The 15,105-nt window shown below is 37.5% G+C and overlaps 1 protein-coding gene across 1 annotated transcript; it reads right to left on the bottom strand.

Moving 5' to 3' along the window:
* Positions 1–1,379: 1,379 nt before the first annotated feature.
* On the bottom strand, positions 1,380–14,420 carry LOC109067303 (kinesin-like protein KIF22). The gene is made up of 13 exons (XM_042734989.1): positions 14,251–14,420; positions 13,819–14,014; positions 12,371–12,498; positions 11,261–11,415; positions 10,715–10,924; positions 9,857–10,250; positions 9,655–9,775; positions 8,653–8,773; positions 7,213–7,396; positions 2,517–2,605; positions 1,953–2,174; positions 1,801–1,860; positions 1,380–1,681 (listed from the first exon to the last, which is right to left on the bottom strand). The coding sequence occupies exons 2-13, from the start codon at positions 14,010–14,012 to the stop codon at positions 1,652–1,654; spliced, it is 1,908 nt and encodes a 635-aa protein (XP_042590923.1). The 5' UTR covers positions 14,013–14,014; positions 14,251–14,420; the 3' UTR covers positions 1,380–1,651.
* Positions 14,421–15,105: the final 685 nt, after the last annotated feature.

The raw sequence follows: 15,105 nt of genomic DNA, 5'->3' as shown, positions 1-15,105 counted from the left end.
CAATTCTTTCCATTAATTATTAAAGCTGTCATTATCTCAGATAGTCAAGTTTCTTTTCTGCCTACTGAAAATGGTTCCAAACACTATAATGAACAACAATGAAAAAGTGCAAGTGAATGTAGCTGTGGTCTTATTTATGCCCTGCAGTTCAGTGACTGGCTGCTCGGGTCTGCCGCAGGGACGTCAGGCTGCTTGAAGGACTGCGTGTGAGTAATGAAGCGCTGTTGACTGCAGGCCTTCAGCCGCTGCTGCTGCAGACACATCCACTCACCAACAACACATTTACATTCTCCTTCAGTTCAAAATGCAAATACTGAATGACAAGTCAAGGATATACAGAATCCTCAAAGAACATATGGACATTTAAGCCTTAGCTAAAATACATGACACCAAACCAAGAGGCTTCATTTGACAGCCACTTTTAGCAGAAATGTTTTAAAGGTTTCACGTTTCAAAACAATATAGAGGTAGAAATGATTGAGGAGATTATTTTTCACTGAAGAAACCAATAATATTGAGAGAGGACTTGCAGTTTACCAAAGCAATGGTTTGAAGTTAAACATCTTAATGGATTTGTTTCTTATAAATATGCAGGGTTTTGCTTCACAAGACATTAACTGATGGACTGGTGTGATGTGGCTTGTGTCTTTTTGTTTTCAGCTGTTTGAACTCTCATTCTGACGGCACCCATTCACTGCAGAGGATGCATTGCTGAGCAAGTGATGTAATGCTAAGTTTCTCCAAATCTGTTGCCGTGAAGAAACAAACTTATCTATATCTTGAATGGCCTGAGGGTGAGAACAGTTTCAACAAATCAAAACTGGACATTTAGTGAATAAGAGGTTTCTCTCGGTAGTCCTTCAGAGAAACATGATGCACCTGTGACACAGATTCCCTACCGTGCACAGAGTTCAGCCAACAGGCAAGCCATCATCACAAAAAGCTGACATTTAAAAGGCTATAATGATATTAAATGCGACAATGCTTTGTTTGTGTCGACATATAGTAATCTTTGAGCATAATTATGAAATTAATATTTTTGATTCGTCTTTTGGAAGTTTAATTTCAAAATAATTAGCTAAAGAAATCCTAACAAATTTTACAAAATACTAATTTGTTAACCTAACACACATTTGTCTTGGTCTGAATGGATGCCTCTGAATGCTAAAATTGTAAATCTGGCTAGCAGCATGCGCCAGCACAAACCCTAATTTGGCACTAAGAAACTGTTAGGGTTTACTAAAGACATGCAATGAGTAACTCACAGCATCAGGCAGATCTCTGTAAAAGGATGTTTTTGAGAACAAATTATTTAGTTGTGATTACAAGTATTACACCCAATTAATCATCTGAAAGAAAAAAAAAATCCTTAGAGCTTCTTTATGTGATGGTGGCATTTATTTGGTGCCGCGATAAATGATCAGTTCATAAAAAAAAAAAAAAAAAAGTTAAATATTAAAAAGGCAGAATAGTATGCCGAAATGACAGAAAACATGGAAAAAGCAGTCAAGTAAACAGAAGCTTGTACACAAAAAAAAAAAAAAAAAAAAACCCTGTACAAAATGTTACACTCATAAAATGTGTAAAAACATCTTAAAAACAAATCACAAGTGTTCAAACGCTCCTCTTCAGACGCAGTGGCTCACACGCTTCACTTTCCCATACTGCTGAGAATATTGGCCTGTGAGGGGAAAAAGAAAGCTTGTGACTCAAAGGAAATCTTCTAAACCACATTCTAGTGTGCTTCTCTGCTGACACATTATTAATGATCCATAGCAGGCAGACATTACTGACACAAACCTTTATGAAAGAGGTGAAACGTTTAGGTGTAATGCCTTCGATTTTCTGCAGGTCTTCCAACTACAAACAAGACAAATAAAAAGAAAACCAAATATTAATTCAGCCTCTCCATGAGTCTCACACACATCACAGGGGAAGAGCCAGACGCATACCTGTGTGAAGTCCCCATGAATCTCTCTCCAGCCCATGATCAGTTTGGCTTTCTTGTCTCCGATCAGCTGCAGGCTCTTGAGATCCTTCAGAGAGCCGGAGTTCAGCGTCTGCAGGATCTTCTTCCTGGACTGCTCTAGTAATGCTGAATCCAGATGGGACTCCCAGTTGATGTCATCAGCAGAGGGACGATCCACACCTCCGTTCTCCTTCCCCTCACACACCACCAGCAGAAAAACCCATTTAGTCTTCATGTCAAACGCCAAAGTAACATCTCAGTTACTGTCAACAAGTGTAAAATATACCATTGCTTGAGAGTTTTTAATGAAACCGGAGAAATGTCTGTCCCTCCATTAAGTTCATTCACCCAAAACTTGGTGCAAAACTTGCAAGGCATGCTTCAGAAGTACATAAAGGCTGGATGCACAGAAAACTTAAGCCATCTACTGGCCATTACTGTCATAGCATGATTTTAAACTGACATGAATGGCATCTCCTGGGCAGCACAATGCTAATTATTGTTGTACATTGTAAAACATGTAAAGAACAACCAGCAGCACACTGACCTCGGTTTGGATACGTTTCTTCTTTTTATCCAAGAATTGTGAGGGTTTACACACCACAGCGCACTGCTGCAAGGGCTGCACCTGAGAGACTGAGATGTGTTTGGACAGTAAAAAACAGCTCCTTATTTACCATACACTACAGTCTGAAATGTAGTGCTTAAAGAAATTGTTCACCCAAAAATTAAAATTTGCTGAAAATGTACTCAACCTCAGGCCATCCAAGATGGGGTTGTTGTTTTTTTTTTTTATCAGAACCGATTTGGAGAAATTGCATCACTTGCTCACCAATGGATCCTCTGTAGTGAATGGGTGCCGTCAGAATTAGAGTAAAATGCATCACAATCCTCAAGTAATCTACTCCAGTCCATCGAATAACATCTTGAAGTGAAAAGCTGCATCTTTGCAAGAAACATCCATCATTAATGTGTTTTAACTTTATATTGTTTCTTATGGACAAAATACGGAGTCCATAATACAGTGTTTTCCAGTGAAAAAGTCCATCACACGTCGTCCTCTCACATCAAAATCCACTAACATATTGGTTTAGAGTTGTTTTTGCTTGTAGACTGTGCTAGATCTACAAATATTTCTCTCCTGATTCAACAATTATTTTTAAAACTGTAAGCAACAATTTGATGTTTAAACATTGTGATGGATTTGTTTCTTACAAACAATGCAGCTTTTCACTTCACAAGATGTTAACTGATGGAGTGGAGTGCTGTGGATTATTCTGATGTTTTTATCAGCTGTTTGGACTCTCATTCTGACGGCACCCATTCACTGCAGAGCATCCATTGGTGACCAAGTGATGTCATGCTTAATTTCTTCAAATCTGTTCTAATGAACAACCAAACTCATCTACATTTTGAATGGCCTGAGGGCAAGTACATTTTCAGAAAATACCAGACTAAGTTTAGATTTTCAGGAAATGCACTCTTAAAGGGTTGGTTCACCCGAAAAGGAAAATTGGCCTTTGTTTTACTCACCCTTACACTAGTAAAGTGAAAGTGATCATCAGTTCACGTGCGCTGCTGCTTCACTTTATCTGAGGTGTAAACAGTGATCTATCACGCCACATTATAGAGTACGCTATTTATTACTAGAAAAAAAATGAACACAATTTGAAATATGACACTTTCATATGAAAAGTAACAACACACAAAGCTTAGCCTATTATTGTAATTTATTGAATGGAAGGCGCACTATATGTACGGTTCATTCATCAACTGAAAACAGCATCGACTGGGATTTAAGAATCGATATTGGTTCATAAAAATGACAATTTATTAAAATTGATTACTTTTTTTTTTTTTTTTTACCCAGCCCTAGCATGTTTTGTTATTTTTTGTGGCCTCTGCTGTCACTGCGGGGTGTGATGTTGAACATAAAAAGTCAACAGTCTATATTTGTCCGGTAGCTTGTCCTGTAGGTTCATTATTAAAAATGAACAAAAATACAAGCAATTAAATGTGTTGTTATAATTAAACCATGAAAATTAAGATGACAGGTAATAATAGATTATGATTGAATTTTTATGTCCCTGTCCGTCAAACAGGGTTGCTGCAGGATTTTTAAGCTCAAATTTAAGACCTTTTTTTAAGACCTGCATAAATAAAATTAATACCACATGAGCGGGGTGGGGCAAAGTCTATGGTAAACTATTAGACTGTAAAAAGCATGATTTACAGTTCAGATACAAGTTTTCACAAAAACAATTCTATAAAATTTCTATAAAATGATACTTCACATTTCAGCCTTTAAACCATTCTTAAGATGATGGATGAGTCAAAAGTATTAATTATATTCATTTAAACAATTATCATAAATAAATTCTTATATTAAACACATTTTACTGTTTAGATTTTTTATTAATGAATTATCTCCTTATCAATCCACCAGTTCATATTTACAGCTCTGTGTGTTTGCAGGGTAAAAACGTGGGTTGATTTTCACATTGGTCTGAACAAAAACAACCCAATGTTCCTGGACCGCATAACTAGGACCCTATTTTCTGGGACAGTGCCATCTAGCCAATTCGATTCCAACCGATCACAGAAAGCAGTATCTGCTGATACCGATACCAATCTTTTTAAAGGCTTCTTATATAGTGATACTCCAATCAGCATTTTTAGAAATTTATTGTGGGCCTGAATTTCATTTTTGAAAATGGGGGCAATTCCCCTCTTAGGTGACTCTTGAGAGAGGGGAAGCAGCACAGACTGTGCTTTCACACAAGAGTCCACAACTGATCCTTGGCTGTTTACCACAAAGGCACAAACACAACATTTATCCATTATTTTGATTTCAAATCAGTATCGGCCGTCAGTGCACCGTCGCCATTATGTTATTTCTGTCATCAAGAGGGCTCGCGGACAGCCGCGCACCCCGTGGTACTGCGCATGTGTCGAGCTCATCCGTGGCTGTGTGTTACTTTAATCCAGCGCTTGCTGTGCAGCAATAGAGTCGGTGCAGAAACCATCTCTACACTAATGCAAATGCGCTGCTGGACCGTAACCGTGTGTGCAGTGTGAATGCTTTCCATTAACAATCCGTTAACATGAGCGCGAAAAAAAAAAAAAAAAAAAAAAAAAACGCACCGCATACGCACTGCAAACGGAATAATGTGAATCTGTTATGCGCTGCGAGTGAGCATGAAACACAGTCTCCAGGAGAGCACGAGAGTTCTGAATGGTTAAACACAGGCAAGAATTAAAAAGTAATGCAACAAACTTTTTGACAATGACTATGTGACAATGCCTCGATTGTGCAAGTGACAGTTCCTGTGTCACCTGTGCAGCTCGCTTAGGCTGCATTTACACTGCAGGTCTTGATACCCAAATCCGATTTTCTGACTATATCTGATTTTTTTGACGACCCGCTTACATCATCTTTTAAAAGTGACCCGTATCCGATTTTTGCATTTACACTATACACTGCTGAAACTACCAAACGTAGACGTTCTGACTTGGAAAAGGAAGTAAAACAGCACGAAATACAATGGATGCAGATGCAAATAAAATTATACAGTGTTTTGCTTTCCACAATATTTTGAAAAGTCAACAATAAAAAAAAAATAAAAAAATCAACAAAACATTGGTCTCGTACGGCGGAGAAAAAAGCGCTTAAACCCTGCCTCCCCATATCTCGTGAAATGTCTTCAAACACGGATTTATTTCTGTAACAACCCTGCACTGTCTCTTCGCCCCAAAGACTTAAGACATGAAACCTCCGCATTGCTCCACTGTGTGTTCTTCATCCTACATCGCGCCTATAATAAGTCATGTGATCTCAGTTGGTGGTGTCCACCTGAGTTGACGTCACTTTTTTTAATGACGTACGACTCGCATTTACTGGGGAATATCTGATTTGTCTGCTTACATGGCACACGCAAATGCACATATCCGACTCATATCCGATTTATTACCACATAAGAATGAGGCCTGAAGCCGATCTGAGAAAATCGGAATCCACGCATTTTTTTTCCTGCTTACACGTTCACCGGTCATATCCGATCTGTGCCACATGAGAGGAAAAAAATCGGAATTGGGTCACTTGAACCATGCAATGTAAATGGGGCCTTATAGACAGATGCGATGTGTGGTGATTTGAAGCCATTAGCGTATTTTGAGAGAGAAAGAGAGCCCGCGTGCCGCTGCATGTCGTGCCAAACCTCTCACGGCAGCGTCATCAGCTTGAGATCGATTTTTTGGGATCTGCCTTTTTAAGAGACCGCCGATCAATCATCCCAACATGATTATCGGCTGATAGTAATCGGTAGCCGATCAATCAGAGCACCCCTAGTTAGGACAATAACTAAGTGTATACAATTAAACTACATAATTCCTTAAAAATAATAATATACAGAACTGAATAGCAAGTGCTATAAAATAGTATGATTTGTTAATAATATTAATTTACAGAACTGAATAGCAAGTGCTATAAAATATGTGTTAGTGTAAATGCAGTCCTGAAACTGTATTGTTTCCTGCCAGGAATACCCTACTCACAACAACAGCCTTATTGAAAATGCACATTCAATTTCTTCCAGCAGGAGGCACTACGGAAGCGTTTCCCCGGCAGATATGTTGTTTTCCTTCAAATCAAAGCGCAATCAACATATCCGCGTGCCGCAGCTGACACAGAACAGCATACGCCGTTTACGTTCAGTGGATATTCTCCACAATGGTGCTAGGATGACACGGAGGAGACGAATTGTTGGATTAAGTCGTTTTTTGTTTTTTTTTGCGCAAAAAAAGTATTCTCTCAGCTTCGTAAAATTATGGTTGAATCCCTGATGTCACATGGATTACTGATGTCCTTGCTACGTTTCTGGACCTTGATCGTGTAAGGAAACTTGCTGTCTATGGGAGGGTCAGAGAACTCTCAGAATGCACCAAAAATATCGTAATTTGTGTTCTGAAGATGAACGGAGGTCTTACGGGTTTGGAACGACATGAGGGTGAGTAATTAATGAAAGAATTTTCATTTTTGGATGAACTAACCCTTGAAGAGCACAGCAACTGCAGCACCACAGAAACATTCAGCATAATAAAAGCAGAACTTAAGAGGCAGAGAAGAAAGAGAAGGAAAAATCTTCAAAGGATCATGAAACACTAAACCATTTTAATCAATACTGGGTTCTCATGTATAAAGAGTGTCCCAGGAGGACTGTAAGGATGAATTAACCACATCCTACCCTGTAACGGTGTGACAACCGCCTGCTGTTTGCGGGGTTTGGCGGCTGTAGACGGTTTTCTGTGCAGTGGGGGCAGATCTGTTTTAAAGAGAAGTGCATCTTTGGACTCTCTCTCAACGGTTTCATTCTGCTTGTTAAACATGTTTGCTTTGTCCTCCAGTTCTTTCTGTTTCTCCTTCAGCATCTATGGGAAGACAGCAGAACATATTTGAAATCACCCATTAACTGATGTTGAAGTGGTTTTCCAAACTGAGCACTCGTGCTCATTTAAAAACAAGGTTCATGTGGACTCTGCAACTGGTATTAGCAATCCGGCCCAAATGATGAATTAACTACAAGCAAGAGGGATGTTTGTTTCACTGCTGCTTATTTCCACAGAAACAGTTTTTTTTTTCACCTCTCGCAATGCATTGAAATTAGGCCTGTCAAAGTGATTAATAACAATTATTTATTTTTTTACGTTTTAACGCCATGCCAGCATCAAGGCTATTTTCATGTCAATCTCTGAATATATTATACAAGGTATACAATTAACAAAAGATTATAAAAAGACATATCAGATGTACACTAGACAAAAATTCTAAAATACATTCAGGTATTAATCACGATTAATAGCATCCAAAATAAAAGCTTGTTTACATAATGTGTGTTTACTGTGCATGTATGCGTGTGTGTGTGTGTGTGTGTTTTTTTATAAATGGGTATTTTTTTTTTTTTTAAATATGAAAAAATATATTATATACACAATATTTCATAAATATTTCTTATATACTGACTGTCGTACTTCGGTGTAATTTGCATACATATTTATTTCTGAAATGCTGGAAAGTATATAAAAGAACAATACTTCATAACTGTTCACAGCGACTGGGAGCAGAAAGAGAAAAGCACACAAACATTCGAAATGGGTCTTTATTATGGCAGCAGCCGCAGGTATGCCATACAGTTTTCAAATGTGTATTATAAACGGATATTTAGGCTACATAACTATATCGCGTATAATTATATACAACTACAGCACGTCTTTTTAAACAGAGATTTAAATAATCAAATAAATAGGATTATATATTATAAAATATGCTTGGAATGATAAGAATACATTTTTCCTAAGTATTTTTAAAAGCATTTTACACAAGAATAAGAATACATTTTGTAAATAAAAGTGCATTCCCAGGTTCATAGGATCACAGAACTCACTCCTGTGAATAGATCGCCATCCAAATCCAAGAGTTTTATCACTGAGGTGATATGTACATTTATTTTTACAGACGTCCACATGAGAAACAATTACCATCCGAATCAGGCTTTATTATGCAAACAAACTTTTATTTTGAACGTGATAAATTATAATAAATTCATTTGACAGCCCTAATAGAAATAGACATAGAAATGTTGTTCTGACCAAGCAATAGAATCAAATGCTCAGAGCGTGTACGATACCTGTATTTCCTTACGGGACTGTGCTACAGTTTTGAGCAAGTTTAGTCTCTCCCTTTCAGCCGAGCCCATCATCATCTTCTCCAGGGCCAGAAGTCTTTCCAGAACTGATGAATCTGGTGAACTGACATCAGATTAAATTTTATAGGATATATATATATATATATATATATATATATATATATATATATTATATATATATATATATATATATATATATATATATATATATATATATATATATAAAATAAATAAATAAATATATAATAAATATATAGGTAGACAGGGAATTACATGCAAAATTAAGCAATGCCGTGAAGGAAAAAAAATAATTTTACTTTAAAATTAAATCCTACAATTTATTATGGTTCAAGAAACATTTTTAATCACTGTTGAAAGACAAAACAACAACAACAACAAAAAAACTTTAATATTTTTGTGGAACTCATGATACTTCGCTTGTTATATACATTTTGAATAAAAATAAAAAAAGTTACGGACTGCAGCTTTAAAGAGATAGTTCACCCAAAATGTAAACGATGCATGCGTGTGCTGAAGCATTTGCATGTTAAGTAAGCAGCAGCACCATGCACATGTTGTTTATATGCGAACGAAGGTCTTACAGGTTCGGAACGACGATGAAGGTGTAGTTAGTGTTTTCAATTTTGGGTGAACTATTTTAAGGTTGTTCAGCTTTACTTTGAGGGTTAACTCACAAACCCCAGTGCAAAATAAAATTCATTTGAAAGCTATTCACAGCAAACAATTAGAGATTTACACTTAAATATCTTCAAAAGGCTGAGAATTCACAATTTTATCTTGATCACCAGCACATATGTCCTCCCTATTCACGTCCAGTGAGGCACATTCAGCCTGTGGTTTTTGCAATCAGGAGTTTTCCTTTGAGCACCAGCTACCAAATCATGGCCTACTGCACAAAGCCAAGACCTGTTAAAGTGCTCATACAATGAATTAGTTCATCTGTTGTAACACGCGAAGCCTTACCTGTGTGGATGTACGGGTGGTGACGAGGACCGTTCAGCTTTCTTCCCCTCTTTAGACTTTTTGTTCTGGGGCTCACCAGAACCTCCAGCCTCCTGTTCCTCTCTGGCTCTCTTTCCAGGAGCTAAGAGTGAAGGGATAAAATTTTTACATACCCTATTATTAACATACAGAAAACACAACAACATAAAACTGCATTGCTTACCAATCGTAGGAGCCAAAACGGTTTCCCTGACAAAGGGCCGATTGACAATCTGCTTAGACTTGGCGGCAAAATTAAGGGCTGAGAAGGTGTCAAAGTAGTATATGTACTCCGGTGCAATGTTTGTGATCATGACAGAATGGGCCGAACCACCCAGAGAGTCCTGCAGCAGACGGGTCAGTTTACTGTCTCTGTAGGGCACGCGGCCCCCGGCCCCCGCGTTCAGAGCGTCCACCACTTTACTGAGGGTGAAGAGGGACAGGTTGATGGCCCCGCTCTCTTTCAGACGGATGCCCTGGTTTCCTGTGCGCCGGTTGTCTTCTGAACCTGCCAAGTCAACTAAATACAGCTTGCCTGTTTGCTGTCTGTGTGGCGGCCCACGCTGAGACTTCACTACCTGAGAGAAAACATATGCATTTATGTGATTATTAGTCTTTTGCAGAGAGCCGGTAAATTTAAAGAGCCCGATGAAATCCGTTTTAGTTTTTCCACAAAATCCTTCTGAATATTATTGGATTGTTTTAATGCTTAATTACATTTTTTTTTTTTATACAAGTGGCCAATAAAATGTGATCCCCACAAAACAAGCAGACATGCATAAATAGCAGTCTTTTGCAAAATATTCAGACACTAGTCTGAACTCCACATCGCAGGAATCATAAGGCCCTTCATATACAAAGTTACCATAAAAGTTGTGTTCTCTCTCCCAAAGACAACCAGCAGACACTGTAAGCGCCAGTGGTACTTGTTTGATAGAGAGATTTAATTTTAGCACCAGCTACCAAATCATGGTCTACCACACAGAGACCAGGACCTGTTAAAGTGCTAAAGGAGAACTAGAATGAAGAGAAGTGTGCAAACCTTTATGAGGAGGATAGCATGACTGCGGCTGGAGCGCTGGTTGAGTTTAGTAGAGGCTGTGGTGCGGTTTAGACTCGCAGGGATAAAATGTGTGTCGAAATCGGTAAAGGATAAAAGCGGTGTGTGCGTTAGCCCGGGAATGAGGATGTTTCTGTCCTTGTCTTCACGGATGGGCAGGTCCTGGGAACCTGGGGACAACAGGTCCAGCACCTACAGATACAAATACTTCAATATTCCAGAACAGCTGCCCACAAACACTTATACTTGCACAACTATTCAAAGCAATTTTTTTAATTAATACTTTTATTAAGTCACTAAAAAAAATTCAATTTCAAATAAATGCTGCTCTTTTGAGCTTTCCCATCTAAAGAATCCTGAAAAAAAAAAAAAAAAAAAAAAAAAAAACTTTCAGCGACTGATAAGGTGTTTCTTGAGTGGCAAATCAGCATGTTAGAATGATTTCTGAAGGATCGTGTGACACTGAAGACTGGAGTAATGATGCTGAATACCCACAGAAATAAAAAACATTTTCTCAAAACATATTACCTTTTCATTGTAGATCTCAAGGTAAGACATCCCAACTGAGTATTCCCAACCATCCTGCTCCTTTTCCTGAGCGTCAACCAGCTTGAAGACCTCCTTGACAGCTCTGGGAATAACGCCCGGCTGCTCTTGACTGCCCAGCATGGTGTGGGTCTTTCCTGAAGGAAGGAATACGACAAATGTTTAGACTGTGAATGGACTATATTATGGCACTTCATAATAATCTAAAAATCACACAAGTTACTCAAGAAGGCTGGTTTTCAAAGACTAAAATAAGAGATCACAATATCTGTTTAATCTTTTAAATTCTAAAAAATAAATGAATAAAACAAAATGGTACAAATAACATGCAGCACATGCAAAGCACGCAATGACTGTAGCAACTTTAACATATGAGAGGATACTATGGCCAAGTTATCAATTTCCTTATTCAAAGTGATTTTTTTGATGAACATGATTAACCTGAAGAGTAAAAGCTTCATCATACACTTAGAAAGTTATGAGCTTTATCACGTTTATGAATGCTAGAGCTAGAGGTGTGACAATAAATTTAGATGTAGAGGTTTTTGATTAATATTATTAACTTGATTATTTGGAATGATACAGTTGATTTGTTAACTTTAATTGGAAAATTGTTTTTCTTTTAATCACCAAAACGCTGAGCTCCACAAAACAATGTAGTTGTATTTTGAAATATTTTAACTAAATATATTTTAAGTGCCTTTTCATAAACATGGCTGTTTTCAAGGATTTCAATTTTTAAAAAGTCTAATACAAACACCTTGTACACAGGTCGACGAAAACAACAAATTCACTGCATTATGCATGCTAGGCCAGTAGCCGAGATGATAACAATATCGCTTTCAAAAACTAGCACTTTTGAAATCCGTTTTCAAAGGCCCAATCCTGTTTCTATCTCTTACCCCTACCCCTCTGTTATGTGTGTTGATGTGAAGGGGCAGGGGTGTCTTCAAGCGAAGGCTAGAAGAATTATCTCAGCATAAACCGGCTACAACCAAACATGGCCTCCCAAGCAAACATATGCAAGCGTTTTTGCCATTAATATTTTTTAATGAAAATTAATCATTTGTTTTGTTACATTAGTATCCATACCTGCTCCGGTGGGTCCATAGGCAAAGACGCTGGCGTTCTGACCATTAAGGATGTGGGGGAGGATGGGCTTGACAGAGGTCAGAAACACCTCCTGCTGCGTGGTCTGTTCACCATGAAACACATCGAACCTACAATCAAATATACAATTATATATACAAAGTATAAATCAATCAATGTACAAAAAATAAATACATTAAATAACTGTCACCGTCCCCTCTGTAGGAAGCCTAAGTTTACGTCACTGTAGTACAATTAAATCCTAATCTAATCATGACAAACCATACATCGTCGGAAAGGTCTCCTATAGAGATATTATACCAATGTTTTTTGTTAAAAATTATGTAGGAAAAGTAAAAGATTAATGCATGACAAGAGTGCACCTCAAAAAAAAAAAAAAAAAAAAAAAAAAAAACACTACATCATAACAGGAGTTCTGACCTGTGTCAAAAAAAAAAGGTTTATTCGTTGCCTTTTTCTCTATCACACTTTAGAAATCATCAGAAATTACAGTATATATCAATTGGAAACTTAAAATTTGAAACCCATTTTAAAATCATACATTGCATTACCATGAAAATGGTACATCAATATCATGCTACAACATTTTTTCATTCATGAATTATAAAAAATTTAAGTTTGGATTGTGCATGTTTACGTCTAGGTTAAAAAATGTGAGCGACAGTAAAGGGGTTAATAAAAAATATGGTATAATTCACAGAGATCTAAGTCTATAATAATAAAAAACAAATAATTTATAAATTGTTATAAATTCATAATATCTTGTCCTTACAAAAAAAAAAAAAGAAAAAAAAAAAGATTAAATTATTTTAAAAACCTTGCAGAAAAATATATCGTTTCAATGAATAAAGCTCAATGTGGTTAACAAATTAATGGTCAAGGACCTGACTTGTAAATTCACATTTGTGCCAGTTTTTCATACAATTAGAAATAAATAAATATACCCTTGAGAATCAATTCCACGGGGTAATGAAGACAAACACTGATAAATATTGTCCAATTACATTATTTTCATAATTAACCTAAACCTAAATTAACTAATGAAATCATACGTCCTGCATGTTCAGCCTGTGGACATCAGTCAAAGAGAAGTCTGATATCAGCAGCAGTTACCAAATCATGACCTGATAAAGTGCTTAATGCTGAAGGAGAGACAATTATGCAATAAAAATGTATTTGTTACGCCTCCATCCAAGTACATCTCTGCATCTTACTCTATTCTATTCCATTATCATCTGTTCATACAATTTATTTATTTGCAATTTGTTTTTTTTTGTGTGTTGTTGTTGTCTCTGTGTACTATAAGCTTGTCACTAAAACAAATTCCTTGTATGCATAAGCATACTTGGCAATAAAGCTCTTTCTGATTTCTGATAATTAGAGGATTGAGGAAGAAGAAAGGGAAGCAAACTTTAAGAGTTATGACTGACTGGTATTGCAGGGTCTCAGTGGCGTTCCTCCAGTTGATGATCTCCAGCTTCTGTGGCCCCAGACCCCTGACACAGGGCCCCTCTCCCTTCTCGTCCTGCTTGTCCATGTAGGGCCTGAGCCGAACCGCCACACGAACCCGAGAGGTCCGCTTGGATCCAGCAGCGCCATCGTTCACAGCAACTCGGTGGGCCATTTCTGAGATCAATTATTACAGACCCGCCATCAAATATACAAAACACATACATCCTGACATCAGAGGATGATAAATAAATGCAGCGTTCATATAAAACTAACACAAGCAGCCGTGTGAATACTCAGGATGGAAAGCATTTGAGTTTTCTGAATGTGTTTGTTGAAGCTGAACGGTCGCTGAAGTAAAGCGCTGACGTGTTACACACTCTACATAACGTTAGATATTATATGAAACTTACCTATTGTGTTGTACAACTATTAACCCAAGTCTCGCTTTATGCGGTCTGCTCTCCGGCACAATATAAAATGTCTTGATGAACTAACTTCATTCAATACATCGTCACAATTAACATCCTCAGTTTAAACTTCTCAACAATGGCGCCCGTCGCTCCAAGCACGGTTATTTTCAAAAGATGAAGACCCCGCCCCCTTTGCTGGATTTAACCAATCCACACACCCGAATCCAAGTACATCCGGCTGCAGCCTGCAGATTGAGGCGGGGCTGCACGTGTCGCCCCGCCCCATTCCTACTCTGATTGGTTCGATCCTCTTTCATAGACATACATGATAGGAAATGTGTGTGTAGTTAATGTAGAATGGAGTATGTTGTTTAAAAAGCTAAAAACGCTGTGCAGTTTTACAAAGCCTTCATTATAATGCACAGTTGTTTATTATTAACTTGACTCACTATGTCTGATTTATTGAATCACGAGATGTTAGCTGCTGCAAGTTTAATCTTCTGGACCAGTTGAATTCACAAATGAATCATTGGGACATTCTAAAACACTTAACGTGAAAGAACTTGGCTTTATCCATTAAAACAGTGTTTTAAAAAGACCAAACTCAGTAAACAAATTATTAATAAATCATTTTATTCACAGACAAGTAGATATGAGCCCAGAATACGATCGCAACACGTTTAATTACGCGTTAAGCATTTTCCTCCCATAACCTGCTTGTCTGTAAATAGAATAATTTATTAATAGTGTGTTTACTGAGTTTGGTCTTTAAAAAAAAAAAAGTTTTAATGCATCAAGCCACGTTAAGCATTCCAGCTGATTGAAAAGAATCAGCTCAATAATGGTGCCACTCAC

This window comes from Cyprinus carpio, chromosome B12 (assembly GCF_018340385.1).
Source record: "Cyprinus carpio isolate SPL01 chromosome B12, ASM1834038v1, whole genome shotgun sequence".
NCBI classification, from domain to species: domain Eukaryota; kingdom Metazoa; phylum Chordata; class Actinopteri; order Cypriniformes; family Cyprinidae; genus Cyprinus; species Cyprinus carpio.
The sequence above is the reverse complement of the archived record's forward strand: the minus strand, read 5'-3'. Positions and strand labels throughout refer to the sequence as shown.